Raw genomic sequence first — 25,900 nt, 5'->3', positions numbered from 1 at the left:
CTGAAGACTTCTTTAATTTTTGCCAAGAACGCTGTTATGCCGTCTGCCTTTAGAGAAAGTCATTTGGTTTTAAGTTTATTTTAAACTTAGATTTATAAAGTATACCCCCATGGGTAATATCTCCATAGATATTATGTAACTGATGCAAAGATTATACGATTAGGCACGTATTTACCAAATTATCTAATTATTTGCGGGACTTATTATTATTTTTTATCCAATGAGCTATTCATTTTTTATTTACCACTAATACCTGTGTAAGTTAGTATTTCGGTTGTATGGGGTTATTGCGAATTATTCTGGGTGCAAATTTTCATTCAAATCAGGGCAGGCGTTTATGCGTAAAAATTACAGTAAAAAGGTAAAAGACAATTACTTTAGCATTTATAATATTAGTATGAATTTGACTTGCAGTGCTTTGCTTTGTAAATTCTTTTAATAAAAACGTATCTAGAAATTTCATCTCCAAATGGCTGTTTGGCTTAAATGTAATAGTCATAACTGTCGCAGGTTTGAAACAAGTACAACTATTTGACGTTCCGCAAAATTGACAAGTGTAATAATGAAAACAGCTGTGAAATAAACGATAAATAAAGGAATAATATTGTAAAAATAACCACAATTTTAATGCGAGACTTAATGTTAATATCTCAATTAGTTCATAGTAAGCGTAGCAGTTTGTTTGAATATTCTTGTTGTGAAAGTTAGGTTATGTTATGACTCAAAGTTATTTTGTGAAATGATTATATGGTTTTCAACATCGTGCCTTTAGGTCTGCTGCCTTATATGGGTTGAAGGGGTTAAGGTTTTGTGTTATTCTGTATATTCTGAAGTGAGCTTTGGAGATGTCTGAACGTGAGGGACCTAGTGGTTCAAGCCCTCAGGGGTCTGAAAAGGATGGAAACGCGCGAACTGCTCCTCAGGCTATGCCTAGTGGATCAAGGTTAGTTCGTTTCTTTGTATTTACTTACTTCTTTGTTCTAATTAACTAGTTTCTTTATCTCTGCAAGCTCCAATAGGTTAAGTGTTAAACATCTGTTTCATAAGTCTTTGTTTAGGTATTTTTAATCTGTAATCCAATTACAAACACAGACATAATAATATAGGACTGTCGAAATACCGCACCTGATATGCGGGATGAATTTAATATTAGAACAAACTGTACATATAGACTTACAGTACACAGAACATAAATAATCAAGGGAATTTCCAGGCTATGTTCCTTAACACGTTGACAGTCCCCATACAAAATGTTTTGACTTCCTTGTAAGTCCCGCATATTACTTCAACCTTTGCTAAGTTTCCCGGGATCCAAGTGGAGCACTCGCCCTTAGTGCGTACCTGGTTGTTTCTTAGTGACCCATGTATGGGTCACGGACGTATGGAGCCAGTCCGCCATGGCCCGTATATGGATCACTGGACAGAATTGCCTTTGTTTAACCTTCTAATTTCATGGATAACAGACATAATATGCATCTTTTATCTTTGTTTTTAGATATAAATGTTTATATCTAAAACCTTGTTATTACACCCAGGCACAACGCATCTTCCTCCAATTATATTCTGATCAAAGTAAAGGGAAGCAATATACGTAGCAACATAGGTAGCCAGCCCCAACAGTATCCTGAAGATGTTATGTGGGACTCCCCCCTTCTAAAAAGGTGGATGGAGCTTCACACTTTATAAGTTTGTTTTTATGATCGCCCAAATAATGTCTTACTAACACTAGTTTATAAGTCGTTTGTATACTAACATTCTATGGACTTTGTCCGAAATAAACAGTTTTTATTTTTTATAAGTCTATACATACATAAACTGCCTATATACGTCCCACTGCTGGGCACAGGCCTCCCCTCAATCAACCGGAGGGGGTATGGAGCATACTCCACCACGCTGCTCCACTGCGGGTTGGTGGAGGTGTTTTTACGGCTAATAGCCGGGACCAACGGCTTAACGTGCCCTCCGAAGCACGGAATCATCTTACTTTTTCGGACAATCAGGTGATTCAAGCCTGAAAAGTCCTTACCAAACAAAGGACAGTCTCACAAAGTGATTTCGACAAATCTCAAGTCTATACATATCTGATCCAAATATAAAAGCAACAATTATATTTATATTTCTCTGCCATTACATTATATTTTTGAATAATTATGTACCCCAAACAATGAGAAACTAGGTAATTATCACATTAAATCTGAACACTGCCATCTATATTTTTTTGGGGAAAATACATAGTCTGGAAAGTCCCTTGTTGAAATAAGGAATATAAAATTGGATCTATCATTTATTTAAAAAGAAAACAAGACAAAATGTTGTTATGGTATCTTATTTTTGGGACTATTTTTCAATCCATCATACATTTCACTAATACAACTAGGTATAATAATAATTGTGGACCGACTGACACTTGAGGGAGACCTACGTCCAGCAGTGGACGATTTCTGGTTGATGATGATGATGATATTTTTTTGTCTTCCAACCATAAGCAGTTTTTTGCTAAGCAGTATTAGCGTGTACCCCCTCCGGTTGATTGAGGGGAGGCCTGTGCCCAGCAGTGGGACGTATATAGGCAGTTTATGTATTAGCGTGTAAGGTATGCCCTTGTTGGCATGCCCGCCCATTGTTGGGATGCCTGCATGTATATTATTGTAGATTGCTACAGGTTATCCCAAGTGTAGGATCTCTTCAGACGTCTTGTTTGTAGTGGCTCACTTAAGACTTGGGCAAGATGATTTTTTTTATCAATTTTTTTCGAGGCTTAAGCCACTCTTGGTGGTTATGCCAGCCTCATAGTTTAGAGTGTTTAGTGATGATCAAATCATCACTTTATAAAAGAACACCATTACAGCACTACACCATGCTGTTCAGGGCAAGATGATGATGATAATATTAATTACGTAACAATGAGTATGCTGTTTGACCATGGTTATTGATGATGTCATACTAAGAACTTTATACAAGTTCCATAGACAATTCCGAAAAATTATCTCAAATTCTCGAATAACCTATTCAAAATCTACCATTACAGAGCGTCCAGTTATTACGCGAACGAGCCAATCCAGTTCCGTGTGCGTGGCTCCACCATAATCGGTGCATCTCCGCCCAAGTTCGTCACATTAGAGGACATCATGAAGGTGGCTCACGGCATGCAGAACATGGCGCTGGCACATGAGATCGCCATGGGAACCGACTTCAAGTTGGAGCCGTTTGAACCGCCAGATAATAGGTAAAAATTAACACTTCAAAGTCATAAGACTGACTGAATGCACCTTTTCAAATCCAAACCACTCTTAGCCGCAAGAGGTTAAGTTAAATAGTCCTTATACATATGTATCAGTTCAATTAATAGTCTTTTTATATATTTTTTTTTTTCATTTTTGTGCCCAATCATGCGATCGGTCGACTGACCATAAGCATTTATTATGACTTGGTTTTAAGTGGCGCGCAGACAGGCCCCCTCATTGGAGGGCTGCCTTCATGGAGCATAAAAAATGTCATGAAAAATAGACAACAATAGTTTTAAAAAAAATAACCGTCTTCAAATTTTCCAAGTCCTGCAAAGGCGGCATGGGCTCTGCACCGATTAACGATGCGAGTGCCATCGTCATACGGCCATTGGTCGAAGCCCTCGAAAAGGTCGCGTCGCGCGTGGCGCGGAACCCGTGCTGGAATTGGCGCTGAAATTAATAAGATTTTTTTTTTTAATTATTTCTGCAAGCAGTTAGCGTCCGTTTGTGTTACTATGAGCAGATGAGCTGATAAGGAACTTGACTTTATGAGAGACATATCCACTGACATATATCGTCAGCAATTAGCAGGGGACCTGCTTCAATAATGAGATGATTCAGAAACTTTAATCCATTTCCGTCTCCATGATAGGCCGTCTTTTAAGACGACGGATTTGGTTTATTTGCAGGAGCTCCTGAGCGAGGTGGTTGGGATGATGCTCAAGGCGAGTTCTGTATATTTTACTCAGGCTATCAATCTCTTGTTTAACGGTGAGAACATTACGGAAATTAATAAGATAATAAAAAAAACACATTATGTTATATTATTGCAGTTACCAGAAACTCGTGAAGGAGACTATGCACAAGGCATACTTCGACATCTTGCGGGAGCAGCTGAACTCTGACCCACCTGAGTACAAGCAGGCGCTCGTGCTCCTTGAGGATGTTAAACAGGTAATGTCCATTTAGAATAGGTTCAGAACATGAAAGATCTGGACCAGATTAGTGCACATCCACACACTGGACACTTCATACACAAAATCTCGTTTTACACAGACACTACACATTGACGTTATCGCACACGCGCGTCTGTGTGTGACATCTGACGCCCATACGATTGAAGACTAAAGTAAGACCGAGAGGGGGTGAGGTAAACGTCGCTCAGCCGCTGATGGGGAGTGGAATGTTGCCAGTCTATATGTAGTATCCTTATTCTGTGGTATAAGAATGGAGCAAAATTGTCACACTATGGCACCCTAGAGGCAATAAAAGAAACAAGTTTAGGCAATTTACAACGTGAGCAGATGAAATAATATCAATTGGTGGGAACAATAAGACCTGGACCAGATTTGTGTACAGCAAAGAAGAATGTAGGTGTTCTTGCTTAAAGCTAATATGTAAAAATAAATAAATAAAGTAAAATTAAATTCATACCGACAAACATACCCTACCTTACCTTAGTATTATATCAAATTAAAAAAGTTAAAAATATTTTTTGTCTATGACAATTCTGTGACAAGCTCTCGTAAATAAAACAACGCAACGTGATAACAAGTGGTTTAATTTCCGAAATACACTGTAATTCGTGCAAGAAACACCATCAACCCAACATATGGTCGATATCGAACCGGATTATGAAGAAATATACAATCAGTTTGTGCGAACAAAACGGATTACAAAAGAAATACAGAACACGCGCCCGGCACTAAAAGTGAGGTTATGAAAAATTTGTTTACGAAAGTGAAATAACAATATTTACGACAATTGGAAGAAATAAACTACAAAAATGAGTTATACTAGTGAAGAAATATTAGCAATGTTAGAAGAAAAAGCGGAAATGTTAGTGAAAACGCAAGTTAACTTGAAAAAATGTCCGAAACAAAGACTGACGAAAGGTTACATAGAAGTTCGAATTAAATCCATTGAAGAAGACTGGCAAGCTTTCAAATCACTACATCAATCCCTAATCAAATGTACATCAAAGGAAAAACGGGCAAATATAACCTATTTTGTGAATGAGGACTATTATCAATATGAAGAACTGTATTTAACATTATCAGGTGATTTAAGAGACATGCTTGAAACTAAAGTAAAAAACCCATCTGTAGAGCCCGAATTAACATCAGTGCCACGTGTCAATCTGCCAAGTATTCAACTTCCTACATTTTTAGGCCGCTATGAAGAATGGACAACTTTCAATGACTTATTTACATCACTAGTTCATAACAACACTTCACTTTCTAAAGTACAGAAATTACACTATTTGAAGACAAGTGTGGGTGGCGAAGCTGAGGTCTTACTGAGACACATTCCTGTAACGGAAGCCAACTATGAGAATGCATGGGAAATATTACAACAAAGGTATGGAAACAAAAGATTGATAATCAATTCTGTGTTAAAACGACTATTTGGACAGAAAAAGATTACAACACCTACTGCAAATTGGATAAAAAACCTATTAGATACAACGACAGAGTGCTTAAACAACTTAGAAAATCTAAAAATATCTACAGACAAGTGGGATCCAGTAATAATCTATATAGTAGTACAGAAATTGGATGAAAACACACACAAAGCATGGGAAGATTTTGCATATACTACAAATAAAGATGAGTTACCTACCTGGGACCAATTGAAGAACTTTCTAGAGGCAAAATTCCGCACACTTGAATTAGTCACGCCCATTATGTCGAGCACAAGAGAGAACAAAGCACCTGTAAAATCATTCCATGTGTCATCTGCAACCTCGGAGAGAACCTGTATCAGCTGTAACGGAAATCACACGTTGTGTCATTGTCCAGAATTCACTAAGCTAGGTCCTATGGAAAGGAGCGAGTTTGCCAAGAACAAAAGCTTATGCTACAATTGTCTGATCCCTGGGCATCCTGCAAACAAATGTAGACTACGAGTTTCATGTAGAGTATGCAATAGACGTCACCACTCGTTGCTACATCAAAATAAGAATATAAATCAGTCAGACAATACGCAAACTCATCACAGTCAAATCGAAGGAGAAGTAGTAGAAGACCCTATTGAAGAGAACAATTCATCACCTGCAATTCAATCATATATGGCAATGAAGAAGTCCACTGCACTGTTAGCTACAGCATTGATACCTGTGAAGGATAAGAATGGACAAACATTGATATTGCGGGCACTAATAGACCAAGGGTCACAAGCAAACTTTATAAGTGAAAGAGCCACACAACTTTTGAAATAATAAGAAGAAACCAACAAGTGGAACAGTATCTGGAGTGGGATCTACACAGACAGCAATACATCATGTAGTAGAAATACAATTGTTGTCACAATATGAAGAAGAATTCCAACTCACTCTAAAAGCTTATGTCATGCCTACACATTTATGTTCACAGCTACCATCCAAATCATTGGTGAACTTACCGCACGCCTGGCCACATATTCAAACGCTCACTTTGGCCGACCCGACCTTCAATCAACCTGGTCGAGTAGATGTCCTGCTAGGTGTAGAAGTATATGCTCAAATATTGAAGAACAATATCATCAGAGGTCCTCCTGGCTCACCATGCGCACAAGAAACAAGCCTTGGATGGATACTTTTTGGTAATATACAGAGCGACACTTCAAATGAACCAATTATGGTAATGCATCACCAGATAGATTTCGACGACATTCTATACAAATTATGGGAAGTAGAGGCTGATGATAGAAACAAATACACAAAAGAAGAAGAAACATGTCAAACAATATATCAAGAAACAATAAGAAGGAACCAAGAAGGAAGATACATCGTGAAACTACCTTTTAAAACAGAACCACCGAAAAGTACAGAAGGGAAAACAAGAGAAATAGCAATGAAAAGACTAAATCAAATGGAGAAACGACTAGAAAGGAATAAAGAGCTGCAAACAGAATACAACAAAGTCATGAAAGAATACATAGAACTGAATCACATGGAGCTAGTACCGAAAGAGGAAATAGAAAAACCATCTGTTTACCTACCACATCACGCAGTCGTGCGAGAAGCAAGTGACACGACGAAGGTCCGTGTTGTCTTCAATGCCTCTTCACCAGACATAAACAACATCTGTCTCAATGATGAAATGTTAGTTGGACCTCAACTACAAGAAGATATGAGAAGCATAGTCATGAGATGGCGTTTAAGAAAAATTGCATTTGTGTCCGATGTAGAGAAGATGTACCGACAAATTCTTGTCACGAAAGAAGATACAGACTATCAAAGAATATTATGGCGTGATGACCCTGAAGAACAAACAAAAGATTATAGACTGTTGAGAGTAACATTTGGGACCGCTTCCGCTCCATATCTCGCGGTAAGAACCCTGCAACAAGTAGCAGAAGATGAAGGCGAAGAACATCCTGAAGCTAAGAACATAATACAAAGAGATTTCTTTATGGACAACTTGATATCTGGACAAGATACTGTAGAAGAAGCGTTACAAGTAGCAAGAGACATTACAACCATTTTAAAGAAAGGAGGTTTCAAATTACAAAAATGGTCTTGTAACAATGCACAATTTTTAAAAGAATTTAGTCCTGAAGAAATAAGCACTCATATAAAGATGGATATGAATCTTGGTGGCACAGTCAGAACACTAGGTTTATCCTGGAACTTAGGTGAAGATGTCCTCCAATATAACATGAACTTACCACAGCCACAGAAGATAATCACAAAGAGAAGTATCCTAGCTGAAATGCAACATTATTTTGATCCACTAGGATGGCTTGCTCCTGGAATACTACCTGCAAAATTGCTCCTGCAAAAATTATGGTTGAAGAAAGTGACCTGGGATGAGAAAGTAGAACCTGAAATAGAAAAAGAATGGTTAGAAATACGACAAAATTTTGAAGACCTGAAAGTAATAAAAATAGATAGATGGTTACAAACAACAAAAGACAACTTACCTGAAGCAACAATACATGGTTTCTGCGATGCTTCTATGAAAGCATATGGAGCAGCTGCATACTTGAGAGTAATAGATGAGAATGGTGTATACAAAACTCAGCTAATAGCAGCCAGATGTCGTGTAGCACCTATAAAGCCCATGTCTCTACCAAGGTTAGAGTTATGTGGAGCCGTTCTTCTATCGAAACTTTTGAACCAAATCAGTGAAGCAACTCACATACCTACCTCACAAATTTTCGCTTGGACTGACTCCACGATAGTCCTGTCCTGGTTGAAAGGAGATCCTGGAAGATGGCAAACATTTGTAAGGAATCGAGTAGTTACTATCCTAGACAACATTGGGGAAAAATGGTTTCATGTACAATCTCACGACAACCCCGCTGACATAGCCTCTCGTGGAATGTTACTGAAGGATTTGAAGAAAGAAAAGCTATGGTGGCAAGGGCCAGAATGGCTAAAACAAGGAAATATAGAGATGCACCAACTCGAAGACACCGATGTAGACCTGGAAAAAAGAAAAAACATTAATGTAAACTTAAAAACTAAAGAAGAGAAAGAAAAAACAATACTTACCAAATTTGAAGACTTTGATACCTTACTGGATTTGACAAAAACAATTCTTTATTGTAGAAGATTCTTGAAATTTAAAAGAATAAACATTAGCGAAGAAAATAAAGCAATAACACCACAAGAATTAAATGAAGCATTAGAATGTTGTATAAAAATAGTTCAAGATAGTGAGTTCAAGCAAGAAATAATTAATTTGAGAATTGGAATACCTATTGATAAGAAGAGTACTATAAAGAATTTAAATCCATTTCTTGATGATAAGATGATTCTAAGAGTTGGAGGAAGACTACGTCACGCAGATATAGATGAAGAAGTTAAATATCCAATAATACTTACCAGTAAGAATGCACTATCTACCCTGATAGTCGCCGACGCTCATAAGAAGACGTTGCATGGAGGAGTCCAATTAATGATGAACTACATAAGGTCTCGCTATTGGATCACCAGAGTTAAAAATCTGATCAAATCCACTATACACAATTGTATCATCTGTGCCAAGCATCGAGCGACCAACCGAAATCAACTGATGGGAGATCTGCCCGAAGCTCGTGTGACACCTGCACGCCCATTTTATAACTCAGGCGTAGACTTCGCGGGTCCTCTTCAGTTACTAAGATCCAAGGGAAGAGGAAGTAAGACAGAGAAGGCCTACATATGTATATTCATATGCATGGCTACCAAGGCCATACATCTCGAATTAGTAGGAGACCTTAGCACTAATTCATTTCTCGGAGCTTTCAAGCGTTTCGTAGCAAGAAGAGGTCGATGTTGTCACATGTGGAGTGACCGAGGAACTAACTTTGTTGGAGCTAGTAAAGAACTCAATAATTTATGGACAGAAGCTAAATTTGAATTACCAGCCGATCTAGTTAATTTATTAGCAGAAGATGGCACTCAATGGCATTACATTCCACCCTACAGCCCCAACTTCGGAGGACTTTGGGAGTCCGGAGTAAAGTCCATTAAATATCACCTGAAAAGAATCTTAAACACTAATCTTACCTTTGAAGAAATGTACACCACCCTCTGCCAGATTGAAGCATGTTTAAACTCAAGGCCGCTCAATCCTATTGACACTTCTGATCCAGAACATCTTACTATACTAACACCGGGACATTTTCTCATAGGCGAAGCTCCTATAAATGTTCCAGAACCGAACATAAAAGACATTAACTTGAATCGCTTATCAAGATGGCAACATACCCAGAAGCTTGTTCAAGATTTTTGGAAGTGTTGGAAGACAGAGTATCTAACGAGACTACAACAACGACCCAAGTGGCATAAGATCCAACCTGAATTTAAACTTGGTGATGTCGTGCTCATCCGTGAAGACAATCTTCCACCTGGAAAATGGGCACTTGGAAGAATCACAGACAAACATCCAGGCCAGGATGGCATCTGCCGAGTGTACAGTCTCAAATGTGGTGATAAAATAATCAAAAGATCCATTTCTAAACTTTGTGAACTACCTATTAATAATTAGTTTATATTCATTCATTGTTTTTATAAATTGTGTTCCTTATTCAAATATTGTTTTCAATTTGTATTTAGTACTCACTGTTAGTTAAAAATAACTAAGTGTAACTTTATATTAAGTAAATTTGAGTTAGAAATTTGTTTGTAATATAAGTTAAACTTCATTTTGAAACTTATGTTTAAATGTTTAAGTAAAAAATGATTAATCATTCATAGAAATTAATGTAAAATGTTTCAATTTCTAGTAACTCTAAAAACGTTTGTAAACATGATTCAAATTTAATTTTGGAAACTCATGTAAATTGTTTCATAAATAGTACCAATAGTGTCTAGCAACTTGTATAACTTTATAAAAAATAACTTGATCTCAAATAATAATTGTAAAAGGTAAAGGTAAATAAATGTAAGTTGTATAATTAGTATTGTTTAGCACACTTTTGGAAGAATGTTAGTCTTGTTTAACAAACATAATTCATTGTATCTCATTGTCTAAAAACTTCGTTTTTGGGGGGCGGTATGTTCTTGCTTAAAGCTAATATGTAAAAATAAATAAATAAAGTAAAATTAAATTCATACCGACAAACATACCCTACCTTACCTTAGTATTATATCAAATTAAAAAAGTTAAAAATATTTTTTGTCTATGACAATTCTGTGACAAGCTCTCGTAAATAAAACAACGCAACGTGATAACAAGTGGTTTAATTTCCGAAATACACTGTAATTCGTGCAAGAAACACCATCAACCCAACAGTAGGAAAAATTTAACTTTTTCTTAACCTCTGCAGGGTCTGTTCTCAATCCTGCTTCCCCGCCACACTCGCATAAAAGAGATGATAGAAGAGGTGTTGGACGCAGACTTCATCCGACAACAAGCTGAGAACAATAGCTTAGACTTCCACAAGTACGCGTCGTTCGTGGTCGACCTGATGGCCAAGCTGGCTGCCCCGGCCAGGGATGAGATGATACAGAACATTACCAAGTTGACCGACACTGTGAGTCTATAGTAACATATTGGTGCTAATTCCTGTAAACACCATCTAATTTTATTTTAAGTTATATCTGTCATTTTCTTATCCGCTGAAATGGAAAGGGACGGGTAATAGACAAGCATAAAATTTATGGAACACACGTCAATTTTAAGCACAAATCTAAAAGAACCGTCTAAAAAATTTACATTGGCCAATAAATAACCCGACAGAATTATGTTGACAGCACACGTCAAACGGTTTGCATACCATCGAGATACCTTTTGGATTCGCCCGGGTTATTCTATTCATTCATTTACTCATTCTTCCTAAAATTAAGAGCTGTCAATCATCCGTCCCTTTCCTTTTCGTCGGATAAGAAAATATGAGAGGTATAACTTAAAGTAAAATTAGGAGGTGTCTGCAGGAATCGGGATCACTATACATCAATCACAGATCATAGAAACAAGGACAATTGAACAAGAGTTGAATTGTGTAGTTTCCTAGGTAGAAGATAAAATATTAAATTCTGATTACTAAATGAAGACAGATCTAAATGTGAGAAAAAAAAGTTTTCTTTACTCTATTTAACTTATTTATCAATTTTAATAAAGAAACATGTAATAATAAGTGCGACATTCTGTCACGTTTTTCGTGTCTAAACGTTTAGTAAAAAGTAACTGATTTGACTAGTTGGCAAGTACATTATTACAAGAATTCGCTTCGCCTGTTAACTCACACCATGCATCGCTGTAGCCGCCGTTCATTGCGTAGTAACATAAGCGCTAGTTGTGGTTGCGCGATGCCAAAGGAGCAATGAACGACGTGGGAAGTTTTATAATATGATCGTTGCAACTGCCAACATTATATTTTGCTCAACTCTACCCTCCAGGTGGACATATTCCGTGCAATTCTGGAGACTCTAGAAGTGTTGAAGCTGGACCTTGCCAACACCCTGATCGCCATGATACGACCGCACGTCCAGAAGGAGAGCGTGCACTACGAACGAGCCAAGTTTGATGACATGCTTAAAGTTTCCGAAGGTAACGTGCGCACTTTTATTACTCTTGTGGGGGACCCAACTAGTTAACCACCTAGTTCCGCCCCCATGCAAGAGATAGCGCCACCATTCAATAATGTGGCCTGAAACGCGCTAACGAAGTTTGCACAGCGCGACGCATATATACTAGTTCTGAGTAACAAAAAATAATTGAAGCATAGGAAAGTGCTTTTAGGTGCAGCCAGATGAGGATTAGCAGAACGTAGTGGGTAGCTCACTGGGACGGGCTAACCTATAAAATGCTACTTAGGTTCTATGACGATCTTGTGACGTAGCGAGTAGGCGCCGCTACTTCAAAAGCGCACTCCTGATGCCGGGCAGCAGCGGTATCAGTACTGGTTGGAGTCCTAGGAAATGGATTCTGGTAGGGCTCTAGCTAGAACACCACCGATTGAGAACTTGGTCGGTGTACTGCGGAACGGAAGGCGATTGGGGCAACCACCGTTCTACACGCCCTATCTATGGAGTAATGAAGGCGATTTCTCCACCGACAAAAGCGCAGCTCTTAAATAAAGAGAGAGAGATGAGGTTCTACTTTAATTTAATTTGATTTAAAACTTCCTCGTTTTCCAGACGGCCTAAAGAACACCCGAGAGTGGCTGCTCCGTCACATAGACAAGACTGGTCTCACTCTGCCGGTGACCGATCAGAACATCATCAGGAATGTGACTGCGCAGACGCTGGCTAAGGCATACCTAGAGTTGCTAGAGTGGGATGGTTCGCACGAATACCCTGAGGTAGGTGGAAATTGTTGGCAACATAAAACATACCTAATATTTAAACAGTCGGTCCCAGCTACTATTTACTTAAGTAAATATGAAATATGTAGCCGTAACAGCCTCCTTGGTCTAGTGGTTAGATCGTTATCACGATCTGGAGGTCCGGGTTCGATTCCCGATAGGGACATTGTCGAAATCACTTTGTGAGACTGTACCTTGTTTGGTAAGGACACACAGTGTTTCATATCACTCAAAAAATTTCCCTATGCTGATTATCGCATAAATCGATCAAGAAATACATTTTGAATGCATGAGTAGAACAGCCACGAGTCTATTTCAAATACTTTTTTTATTAAACATATTTGAAAAAGTCTTAACCTTGACGTAGAAAAAGTTTAAAAAAATTCTGTAAGCGTATTTGATAAAGATATCTTTTTTGGAATAATATTGTTTCATAAAGGACCTGCAGAGGCATATTTTCCAGTTTTTATTTTTGGAGAATCACCTCTGGTTATCGAGTTATCAATTTTATTCAGATTTTTGTTTTTATTTTTTTTCTCCCAAAAAACTCAAAAGTGCGGTTTGTGACCAACACTGAAAAATTCCTCTTAATTAGGTCTATCATTGATATAAAAATCAAGTCGCACTATGGAGGCGTTTAGAAGTTACGAATAAAGGTCAGTAAGGACATTTTAGGGTTGTCAATAAAGGTTTAATAAATATGTTGTTTATAATCAATAGAAAACTTTAAGACTCATACAAATCATTTTCATTTTCGAGTATTAACATATAGTCGTCAACATTGGATGGATCTTCATCATCTGATGTTGAAACTTCATCATCTAATGTTGAAACTTCATCATCCTCCTCTGCCAAAAGTAAATTTTCTTCATAAACCGGCTTCAGAAGTTCACGAACAGCTTTTAGCAAACAAATTTTACTGAACGATCTTTGACGTTGTCTGTAGTGTGCCATAGACACAAACGGATCTGATGATTCTAGCGCACGGTGAAAGAGGGCAATCATAGTTTTCCTCCTGTCCATTTTCCGACAATGGTGTTCCCTATCTGAGCGCCAAAATTTATTGCGCGATTCGGCCGCTTGCTCTGAGAGCATACCGACAGGAAGAGAACATGATTCTATGATCTCTTCACCGTGTACTAGAATGTTGTGTACCGTTACAGTCATTGGGTGCCAATTAAATGACTGGACGTACTTTTCTGCGAGCGTGCGGCATAAAATGCCAATTTTTTTTTGCGTCTATACAGGGTGGCCCAGAAGTTCACGTTCAAAATAAAAAATTGGATAGAGGGGCTCATTAGCTATTAGAAACACCCCCATGTATGTTCAGCGATTATTTACGGTTTAGGAGATATGACCCATTTTGTACCTTTTTCTAGATTTTCTACCTTACTTCAGAAATAATAATTTTGTCGCTATTCCTTTCTTAATAATTCTTTTATTTTACTTCATAACTATGGCTAAAGATATGTACCGCTAGGTGAAAAAAAAACAGTCAAATCAAAGATAAAAATAAAGTTATTGGAAGTCAAAGTGAGAATTCGACCAAAAATGTTAAACTTGTTAAAACTTCGCCGAAGAATAATAAACACATTATATTGTCATGAACCCTGAAAGTATTTTTAAACATTGCTCCATTTAATAGGCTTTTAGAAACATAAAAAAAAATAACCTTAATACGGGCAATAAACTAAGTAATTGGACCTCAAATATTGCTAGAAGGACAGATTTGAAGGAAAAGAAGATCATCGGCTTTCCATACTTTGGCCGGCCCAAATTCGAAAGTGCCGGCCAGAGAAAATAAATGTGTCAAACCTTTCGAGTAGATTGCTCTGAATATTTTTTACTATGACACGAAACGTGTATGACCATTAGTTTGTCTTTAATTGGATTTTAAAAATCTTGATTACTCATACATTTTGTAAAAAAAAAAAATGCCCGTTCGTAAAAAGAGTGATACAGGCGTATTACAAAGTATCGTTCGTTTTACTATGGCGCCAAACTTCTATGACCATTATTTTGACGATTGTTGGACTTTCCGATTTGGTTAATATGTTAAAATGCCGGCCATCGAAAACAATTTGTCACATCTGTCTAATAGTCGCTTCTCAATATCTTTTAATATGACGCCAAATATTTATGACCATTATTTTGACTTTTATTGGACTTTACATTTTAGTTTCTATGTGAAAAGTGCCGGTCAGCAAAAAAACACATGTCAAAGCTATCGAGAAGATACCTTAACATTATTCACTATGAAAATAAACGTGTATGAACATTACTTTGGCTTTTGTTGGATTTAAATAATCTTGATTTCTTATTTATATTGTTTAAAAATAAAGTGCTTTTGGCAAAAGCTGCAGTACGGCGGATTACAAAGGACGGTTAGGACATATAATAATCTGGCGCAAAACTTTTTTGACCATAATTTTGACTTTTATTCGTCTCTCTCCCCGTTTTGGTCCAAATGTAAAAATGTTAGCCAGCGAAACGAAATGCGTCAAATTTTTTGGTAAACGAAACGTATTTTTACTATAACATCAAATGTCGACTTGGCTTTTATTGGAATTTTTAATCTTTATTTTTTATACATTTTAACAATGACAACACGCAGAGCTTTCCCAATGACTAGTTATTAGTCAGTTACTTTGCGTTTTTGTTTTTGTTAGGTAAACTTCTATATTAATACTCTTTAGATATGACGATGCATTCGAGTCAACGTTACAACCTAAGTTTATGTTGAATTATGGTATTGATTCACCTTAATCGTAGATGGTTACCACTCTCCAAAGATAAGTTTACCATCAAGTGACGAAACTCATATTTTGGCATGACGGCTAAAGTAGCTGGTAGGGAAAACAGGAGTCGGACAGTTGTACTTTGCATGTATGCCGATCACTACTTCCTGGTGCCACTCGGCCAATAGCATAGTAAGTACCTCTATTATCCTACTGTTTTTTCCTAGTATATTCACTCAGTTTAAAACGTGTATCAACAAAAGTGTGTGTATCAAACGCAAACCTATTTTTATCGGCGTAATATGGTGATCCGTATTATGCCTTTAGCAAGACAGTTTCATTATCACCAGATAATAATTCTTTTATGTAGGTATCTATGAAAACTCCAGATTTTTGAGAAATCTAATTAAATGTTCGAAATAATGGTCATAGACGTTTAATGCCATAGTAATAAATATTCCGAAGATCCTTTACATAACGCGCCTGTTATACTTTATTATTTAACAAAATAAATCAGAAATCGAGATTTTTAAAATCCAACAAAAGCCAAACTAATGGTCATACAAGTTTATTGGCATAGTGAATAATGTTTACAGATATCTTCTCGAGAGCTTTGACATGTGTTTTTTGCTGACCGGCACTTTTCACATAGAAACTAAAACGTAAAGTCCAATAAAAGCCAAAATAATGGTCATAGACGTTTGGTGCCATAATAATAAATGCTCAGACGGATAAGTTCTAAGCATATATACCATTATTTGTTACTTGGCTGGCACTTTAGATTTTCACCAAAAATGTATGAAAAATACAGTTTTTTAAATTCGAATACAACCGAAGATATTGACCCCACAGCTTTGGTGCCATAGTAATAAATGCTCAGACGGATAAGATCTAACGGAATATAGCAAATTTATTTTTTGGCCGGCACTTTGACTTCTGGGCCGAAATCCGATGATCTCCTTTGACATTCTCATACAGCTGCTTCTTTCTAACGTTGTTAAAGGTGCTCAAAAACACATTTCAATAAAAAGTAAATAAAAATCACGCTTTTTAATCGCTAACAGGGTAAACATAGCAACAATTCGAAGACAAACTTACAGTCACTTTTGGTATTCGTATTTTAATGAAGGTGCGTAGATTTCAAGGAAAAAGTTATCCTCAAACACTGTTGGTGCTAAAATAAAATCTGTCTGTCTTGCAATCTTAGAGAGCTAATTACTTAGTTTTATGCCCTTATTAAGGGTACTTTTTTTAGATGTTTCTAAAAGCTTATTAAATGGAGCAGTTTTTAGAAATACTTTCAGGGTCCATGACAATCTCATGTGTTTATTATTCTTCGGCGAAATTTCAACAAGTGTAACAATTTTGGTCGAATTCTCACTTTGACTTCCAATAACTTTTTTTTTTTATCTTGGATTTGACTGTTTTTCTTTTTTCACCTAGCGGTACACATCCTTAGGCATAGTTATAAAGTAAAATAAAAGAATTATTAAGAAAGCGATAGCGACAAAATTATTATTTTTGAAATAAGGTGGAAAATCTAGAAAAAAGTACAAAATGGGTCATATCTCCTATACCGTAAATAATCGCTGAACATACATGGGGGTGTTTCTGGGAGCTGATGAGCCCCTCTATCTAATTTTTCATTTTGAACGTGAACTTCTGGGCCACCCTGTATAAAACTCGCAAGATATGGTGAAGCTACTTATTTTTTGTATACAGGTGTAAAATTTATACCATCAAACTGAACAACTTTTCCCAAGTAACATAGGTCGAAATCCGAATAAAAAAATTCGGCTCCCCATAGAAACTTCATCAGCTAATCGCGCATTTACTATGGGAGACTTTTTTTTTTAATATTTCGACCTATGTTCCTTGGGAAAAGTTTTTCAGTTTCATGATCAGAACAACGTCCTTCAGTATCATCACTCATTTCTTTTACACCCTGTACAGTTGTGCAATTAAGTAAAAAATATATTCATGCTAACTAAAATGAAAGGTCAAGTTGACTGACAACCCTAACACTATATTTTGAAATTCGATTACTTGTAAACGCCTCCATAGTGCGACTTGATTTTTATATCAATGATAGACCTAATTAAGAGGAATCTTTCAGTGTTGGTCACAAGCCGCACTTTTGAGTTTTTTGGGAGAAAAAAAATAAAAACAAAAATCTGAATAAAATTGATAACTCGATAACCAGAGGTGATTCTCGAAAAATAAAAACTGGAAAATATGCCTCTGCAGGTCCTTTATGAAGCAATATTATTCAAAAAAATATATCTTTATCAAATACGCTTACAGAATTTTTTAAAACTTTTTCTAGGTTAAGGTCACGACTTTTTCAAATATGTTTAATAAAAAAAGTATTTGAAATAGACTCGTGGCTGTTCTACTCATGCATTCAAAATGTATTTCTTGGTCGATTTATGCGATAAACAGCATAGGGAAATTTTTTGAGTGCTATGAAACACTGTGGGACATTGCAGGGCACGTTAAGCAGCTGCCTATCAAACCTTCCAACCCGCGAAGGAAATCCAGCCCAATACAGGGTAGGTCACATACCTCCGAAACGCATTAGAAATATAGGTTTCCTCGCGACATTTTCCTTCACCAATACTCATGTACGATCCAAACATGAATTCGGAAACAATTTCTAACATAACATAACAAATACTTTATGCACACCAAGGAAATACAAAAATAAAAAGCTAAAGAAAAATAGAAAGAGTACAATAGGCTTGTTGAGTGCTTTACCTTTGACTATAGAAGTTTTTTAAAATACAAGGTGTTAGTGACATCGTAACGAAAACTTTGAGGGATGATACAGGTCATGATTATGACTTGATATCAAGTGGAATTTTCCGTCGCAAAAGTATGGAACTGAAAATAATTAAAAAAAAAATAATCATGAATTTTCCGACAAAAAAATCCACTTGATATCAACTCAGAATCATGGTCTGAACCATCCCCCTCAAGTATTCGTTACGGTGTCACTAACACCCATACCTAATTGTATGGCTACCTGTATGTACTTGCATGAGGTGTAACGGTGTAAGTGACATCGTAACGAATAATGAGAGTGCTGATTGAGATCATTATTCTGAGTTAATATCAAGTGGAATTTTTGATCGCAAAAGTATAGAATTGATAATAATTAAAAAAAACATGAATTTTGCGACGGAAAATTCCACTTGATATTAACTCAGAATCATGGTCTGAACCATCCCCCTTAGTATTCGTTACGATGTCACTAACACCCTGTATATTTCCTTCTCCTCCCAGACGGTGCAGCTAGATGCGCCGCGGTTCTCCGACCTGGGTATGCGCGTCTACCGCCTGATATTGACGGCGTCACTACTCCTGCTCAGCCCCAACTGCGCTACCGACTCGCAGGCGCAAGCGCAAACGCACAAGCAGAAACTCAAGGAGAAACTCTTCATACTGCTTGATAATACTTCTTCTGACACGTAAGCATTTATTTATAACATACATATACAGCCTATATACGTCTCACGCTGCTCCAATGCGGGTTGGTGGAGATGTTTTTACGGCTAATAGCCGGGACCAACGGCTTAACGTGCCCTCCGAAGCACGGAATCATCTTACTTTTTCGGACAATCAGGTGATTCAAGCTTGAAAAGTCCAAACAAAGGACAGTCTCACAAAGTGATTTCGACAATGTCCCCATCGGGAATCGAACCCGGACCAGCAGATTGTGAGCCTACCGCAATCATCCCTTTCCTTTACTGAGCTTTCCTTTCTTTCGTGAGCCATATTCATAATCACTTATGGCGCCGAAACATGACAGTTGTTAATTTTAAAACGAATGAGTGAATGAATGAATAACCCGGCCGTACAGTTGTGAGCAATATAATGTATCCACTTTAGGGCTCTGTCGCACTAACATATTTGACATTTAGTGAGACTTACAGTTCAATTTGTCGAAAAAGTTAATGTGACATGGTACCAAAGTGTTTACTACATATTAATGCTCGTCACCGTACATACGTGAGTATGGACAGGACACATTGGTTAAACACCCTGGTTTATAATCCTCAGTCAACTGCACACCATCCTGCCGTCGATAGCGGAGGAAGTGATCTTGGTTACTGAGCAGCTACTGGAAAGCTTGCACCAGGAACCGCTGACCTCTGACACCAAGGAGCTGATCCGCACACAGGTCATCTCCCTGCGAGACCCTGACCATAGGGTGCGGCAAATCGTCCGTGAGTACTGACTTTTAGTTCAATTCTTACATAAATAACATGACATAAATAGTAAGGCGGACCTAACTAGTTGACCAGTGAGTTCCTTTTTTTTTTGACGTGACTTATTGTAGATTTGCCGCAGATGGCATTAACTACTTGGCCGGACAAATGGGGAGCGCTGAAGGCTCTCACCCGGTACAACGTTTAAGACAACAGGCCTGAGGGTGCGAACCTCGCCTCAGGGCGTCGTCTGAGAGGAAAAATATTTGAAAGAAATAATCGACCCTAGTGGGTCGATAGCGATAAGCGCTGAATGAGGGAAATTGTCGACCACGCCGGCGGGGTCGGTATCGGGGTCCTGAAGTGTTTGGTGTCGCGAGCTGATTGGCTGCCTCTATGGCTAGAGTAATCGGGTCGTCGGGATCGTATATTACGTCCTTCGGACGCCGATACTTTTCAGTACCGTCCCTAAGCGGAATGTATTCGGAAGTACCAGTGAGTTCCGCCCACGTGCAACAGATGGCGACACCATTCAATAATGCAGTCCTGAAACGCGCTAGCGAAGTTTACACAGCGCGACGCATATATACAACTTCCAACATGACACCGTCGGATCGTCGACCCGTAGTCCCATTACCAACCTGTGGCTAGCGAGGTACTATGCTCAGTTTGGTACCACGATAACATCAGTTGGCGTTTTCACTTCTCTTTAATCTGTTGTTCCATGTAAGCTCTTCTTGGTCTTCCCCTTCCTCTCTTTCCTAGTAGCTTCCCTTCTATGATGTATGCCCCTCCCCCTTCTCTTGTATCTTGTTTATTCTCTGGTAGTGACCGCATATAAGTGGTTCATGTTTTATGTACGACTGCATTAGTAATCGTAATTTATCTCGACAGGTCAACGCATACTAGAGTTCCTGAAGGTGATCCTAATATGCGCAGGGGGATCGCGTCAGATCCCCGTAGGGTTGTCAACGTTCACTCGAGAACTGACCTCCATATCTGGGACCCTGCTCCGGTACGTAATGCACAACAAGGCGGTGTTCACCAAACACTACATGGACATCGTAGCCGAGGAACTAAGTAAAGGTTAATTTTATTTTTTTCTCTGTTGTTTTATGACTGTTATGTGAAGCTACAGGTGTTTATTTTTTGCGTCACGACTCAGAGTTACGTCGGAAATAATTTTATCAGTCATAAAATTACATGTAAATTGATATATTATATAAAAATATATTTACAATTGAGCATCAAGAATGTGTTATTTAACTAAGCAGGATTTCCCTTAGGGTTGGTAAATTAGATTAGCAGCCCTTCTATAAAAAAAAAACATTGTAATAAAAGAATTGTGACAATACCTTCAGTCACAGTCGGGACACTCCATACAAAAATTTCATTCTTACTGTGTGAGGCCTTACCCCGTGCGTGCGAGCGAGACAAACAGGCCGTGCGCGCTCCCTCCACTTAACCGCTTTCGCTAATTTGGGGGGGGGGGGGTTGGTTGAATCAGAATATTGGTGCGGGGCGAAGAGTGTCCGCCCCAGCATTATCCCGTTTTTCAAAGGGTCCGCTTACCTAACCTGAAGATTTGACAGGTCAGGGGGGTTAAAAGGGCCACATCGCAGTAATTCATCTAAAAAAGCAATATTGCAATGTGACATTTGCGCATATAAAAGTAAGTGCGCGATGCAAATGTCAAATAGCAATATATAAGATGAATTGCTTTGATGTGGCCTTTTCACCCAAGGTCAGGTTTTCGGGAAGTGTCCCTTCTATCAATGTATAATTGTTTATTCTATGCTTCAGCTTAGATAAGCTAACCTCAAAATGAAAACGATATAAACATGCTGATGGTGTCACCCATCGCATCCTGCTATATTTTTGTACATTTCATGTCTTATAAAATTATGTCTAACGTTATTCTAAGTCAGGATAAACTATAAATATCTTTGGCTTCACGGAAGCGGGTCATATTCCGGGCCTAAAACTGGAAACCTACACAGGTAGGTACCTGGTGTATCTACTACGAGGCCAATTGGTTTTGTGTTTCTCGTATCAATTTCTAATCCACTTGAAAGAAACCACTTGAAAAATAACATTTGTCTATAACTCTAACCTAACCATAGAGGCGGCCAATCAGATCGCGACTTCACTTCTCAACCCCACCGGCAGGGTCGATGTTTACCTTTTAATACGTATTGCTCTTTCACCTCTAATTTAAGAGCCACGCTCTTGTCGGTATAATAGGTATGGGTGTTAGTGACACCGTAACGAATACTGATGGGGAAGATTCAGACCATTATTCTGACTTGATATCAAGTGGAATTTCCTGTCCAAAAAATCATGATTTTTTTATTTTATTTTTTTATTATTTTCCTATCCATACTTTTGCGACGGCAAATTCCACTTGATATTAACTCAGAATCAAGGTCTGAATCATCCCTCAAAGTTTTCCTTACGGTGTCACTATCCCTAACACCCTGTATGGTATCGCCTAGTGCGAGAGAATCGAGAGATGTCTCTTACGCACTAACGGTATACAACTTAGTAAGAAAGAGACAAAATATACGTCATTCTAATTAAATTACGTTTGGCCGACCATAATACCTTTAAACACCCGTAAATTTTATTACCTGCAGATATATCCGTAATTGCAAGAGGATTAATGTGGGTAGTCCTTATTTTTCACCATATTGAGAACAGTGATTATATTTATACCGCCCCAAATATGTTTTGTTACAATCTGTTGCGTCGTACCATATTGTTTTAAGAATTTTGGGCTGTAAAAGCGTACGTATACAAACTAGAGTATTTTTTTGTGTTTTTTAACTTTCGAATGATATATTTAAGTTTCTAGCCAATATGTAAAGTGTTTGTGATACAATTCGCATTCATATTAACCCTTTCACGGACAGAGATCATAGGTCATTGATGGTTCATAATAGGTAATATGACACCTTGGAATCGGAACATCATTACACGTTCTGTCCTCTAAAGTGTTAACCTTGCCAATAAAAAATAAAAACCAAGCAAAATTCAATCGAATTATTTGATAATAGGCTAGTTTCCAACTAGTCAAATCAGCTACTTTTTACTAAACGTCAAAACACGAAATTACTATGGAATTTGTATGGAAAAGCAACCTGTGACGTCATAGAAAAACGTGATAAAATGTCGCACTTATTATAAAATTTTTTTTTTTCAGTAAAATTCATAAATAAATAGAAAAAATAAAATGTTATTTCCACCTTTAGATTTGTCGTCATTTAGTAATCAGAATTTCATAATTTATCTTTGACCTAGGAAACTACCCTCATGGATACCATTTTTCTTGGCTGTCAATTAGGTACTTATAATCACATTCACCGCTTTTTTTTGTTTATTTTTTATTGGTAAGTCGATTAGCATTGAAAGTATAATGTAAATTCAAATTGCACTAAAGATGCAAGTAATGCTGTAGTTTGTATACACCATAACAGGTCAATTCATATTGAAAATTAAATCGAACTATTCTGACTCGGACAGAACTTGAACCTGGAGCCCACATCGCTCCATGGGGGGGCTTTTTGAGGTGAATACCAACCTCATCAACCCTGGTGGCAGGGTTATTATTGAGCCACCAAAGGCCCCTGACATGACTCATGTAACGACTACATGTTTACATCAGTAAGTAGTAACCGGGACCAACGGCTTAACGTGCCTTCCGAAGCACGGATCATCTTACCACCACGGAGGCCGTTGTACCCAGTGGTGTCATGGTTAACACGCTCGTCCAGGCTTGGCAAGATGCGGGTTCTAGTCCCGTCCGAATCAGACTTTTTTGATTTTTCTCTTTGTGAACTCCCAGTCCCTAAGTGCGCCACACAAGTGAGTGCTATAAAAACAAAAAACATTAATTTCAAAGATCATTAAAAATATTCAAAGATTATTCTTAAAAAATAAATTGTATCATACATATTTCTGTACCTTTGCGTACAGTATTTTTAATAATGCATAAAATTTTATTGAAAACTATAACCTCTAGCAATAAGAGTTTTATCCATCTTTGACTTCTTTATTAAATTAATCTCGTGTAAGGGCTGAGTCACATATTATTTTGTCGGATTCGGGACGGGTCGTCAATGCGATAATCTGTGGAGTTGAAGGTTCGCGCCACGAAACAAGTCCCGCGGATTTTAATGGAACTAATCGACGAGTCAATAATTGTATGCACACTGCGACAATAGCGTCGTGGCCGCGGGACTTCGCATGGCTTAAAAAACATATTAAAATAATATAAAAGTATATTAATGAATGCCTTCGAATCAGCCTTTACAATCGCGTCAATTATCGCGGATCGAGTTCAATTTTAATTCAGTTTGACAGCATAAAGGATAAGTAGGCACTGGTGCTGTTTCCGGTACATAGCATTTAATTTTATTTTAAGTTACACATGTCATTTTCTTATACGCGGAAAGGGAAAAAAAATAACGAGTGGATGATTGAACAAATAATTTGTGGCCTTTTAGATCCCCTGATCTTCACAGTCATTGCATTGCCTAGTCATTATTTTGACGCTTCTGCACTGTAACTTCGTGAAACATAAATAAATAGTCAGAGGCCACCTTGAAGTGATGAAAAAATATTGCTATTGGATATTTGTTGATATTCCTTTTTATATGCAATAATGTCAAATTGAAATATATATTTTTAGATGGATTACTTCAACGTGGCGATTTTGGACTTTAGACCCCTTGAGGTGTATCTCATGTTAGAATGCGTACGGTCACGAGCATTAATAATGTATACACTTTGGTACCATGTCACATTAACTTTTTTGACAAATTGAACTGTAAGTCTCACTAAATGTCAAATTTGTTAGTGCGACAGAGTCCTAAAGTGGGTGCATTATATTGCTCATGACTGTACAATCCCTCAATAGAATGTTAAACTCAAATTAAACTCGGTCGGCCATAATTGTCACTAATTTCGGTGTTGGTTACTAATATATAAAAATAATTAAATTAATGGGTCTCCAGCTATATATATTATAATAATAATTAAATTAATGTTGCGACTAGTGAGAATTAACTGACATGATATTATATAACTGTTAAATTGCTAGTCGAATTAACGGTGCTTCTCAAACCAGTATTATAATGGTTACTAGCACGACGGAATTTTGAAAAAATTATTGACAAGTTTGTAGAGAATTTTCCTTGTGGTTTTCTATTAACTTGTCATAACAAATTGAAACTGTTTTTAAATAATTCGAATAGTATTCATGAAATGGGCTGTGTCGATCTGAAATTATAAATGATTAATAACATAACTGGTAGATATAATATTCACTATGTATAAACGAAATAAATTGGTAAAAAAATACCCGAAATTATTAAGGATCTTCCTCTCATGTGCATTTATTTAATCAAATTATGTGTATTAAATTTAATCGTGCTTTTTTTGTAAAATAGTTATCTGTGAGTGTTTGTAATTTATTTCCATAATGGTGTATTTCCGATTTTTTACAATTGTATTTTTTTGTTTGTACCCTTTCCAAATTCACATATCAAAAAAAAAATAGTCAGTTAATATACATAAGTTACTAAATGTTCTAATGAAATAACACTAAAAGCGATAATATGAAATAATAATAGGAAGACTGTTGTTTTTGAAAGATTTCTCTATGAAATACGGGAACAATTTATTTTTAATTCACTACAATGTGTTTGTTATGTAATCAAGTGAATGATGCACTAATAAAATATTGCTATTATACCTATTTTATTTTATTATTATTTATTTATTATTATTAAGGTCGTTGGCTACAAACTAAAGTGGCAGTGGGAAGGACACATAGCGAGGAGAACCGATGGCCGCTGGGGCGGAAAGGTTCTCGAATGGCGACCACGTGTCGGACGACGCTCAGTGGGTAGGCCCGCTACAAGGTGGACCGACGATCTGGTGAAGGTCGCGGGAAGCCGCTGGATACGGGCAGCGCAGGACCGATCGTCGTGGAGATCCTTGG

General features: G+C 37.4%; 1 protein-coding gene across 1 annotated transcript; it reads left to right on the top strand.

Moving 5' to 3' along the window:
- The first annotated feature begins 516 nt into the window (after positions 1–516).
- LOC126375499 (T-complex protein 11-like protein 1) lies at positions 517–25,650 on the top strand. Its single transcript, XM_050022459.1, has 9 exons — positions 517–943; positions 3,029–3,226; positions 4,061–4,181; positions 10,968–11,174; positions 12,040–12,190; positions 12,781–12,944; positions 18,971–19,155; positions 19,748–19,914; positions 20,791–25,650. Exons 1-9 carry the CDS (start codon positions 846–848, stop codon positions 20,985–20,987), a joined length of 1,488 nt encoding a protein of 495 aa, XP_049878416.1. The 5' UTR covers positions 517–845; the 3' UTR covers positions 20,988–25,650.
- The last annotated feature ends 250 nt before the right edge of the window (positions 25,651–25,900 follow it).

Source organism: Pectinophora gossypiella, chromosome 19, assembly GCF_024362695.1.
Source record: "Pectinophora gossypiella chromosome 19, ilPecGoss1.1, whole genome shotgun sequence".
In the NCBI taxonomy this organism is placed as follows: domain Eukaryota; kingdom Metazoa; phylum Arthropoda; class Insecta; order Lepidoptera; family Gelechiidae; genus Pectinophora; species Pectinophora gossypiella.
Note: the sequence above shows the minus strand (reverse complement) of the source record. Positions and strands in the feature narration are given on the sequence as shown.

Excerpts from the sequence above, each read along its gene's own strand:
- LOC126375499 (XM_050022459.1), top strand. The coding sequence starts at position 846 with ATGTCTGAACGTGAGGGACCTAGTGGTTCAAGCCCTCAGGGGTCTGAA. Across the intron at positions 3,227-4,060 it reads TTTGAACCGCCAGATAATAG|TTACCAGAAACTCGTGAAGG; the intron begins GTAAAAATTAAC and ends ATATTATTGCAG. Across the intron at positions 4,182-10,967 it reads TCCTTGAGGATGTTAAACAG|GGTCTGTTCTCAATCCTGCT; the intron begins GTAATGTCCATT and ends TAACCTCTGCAG.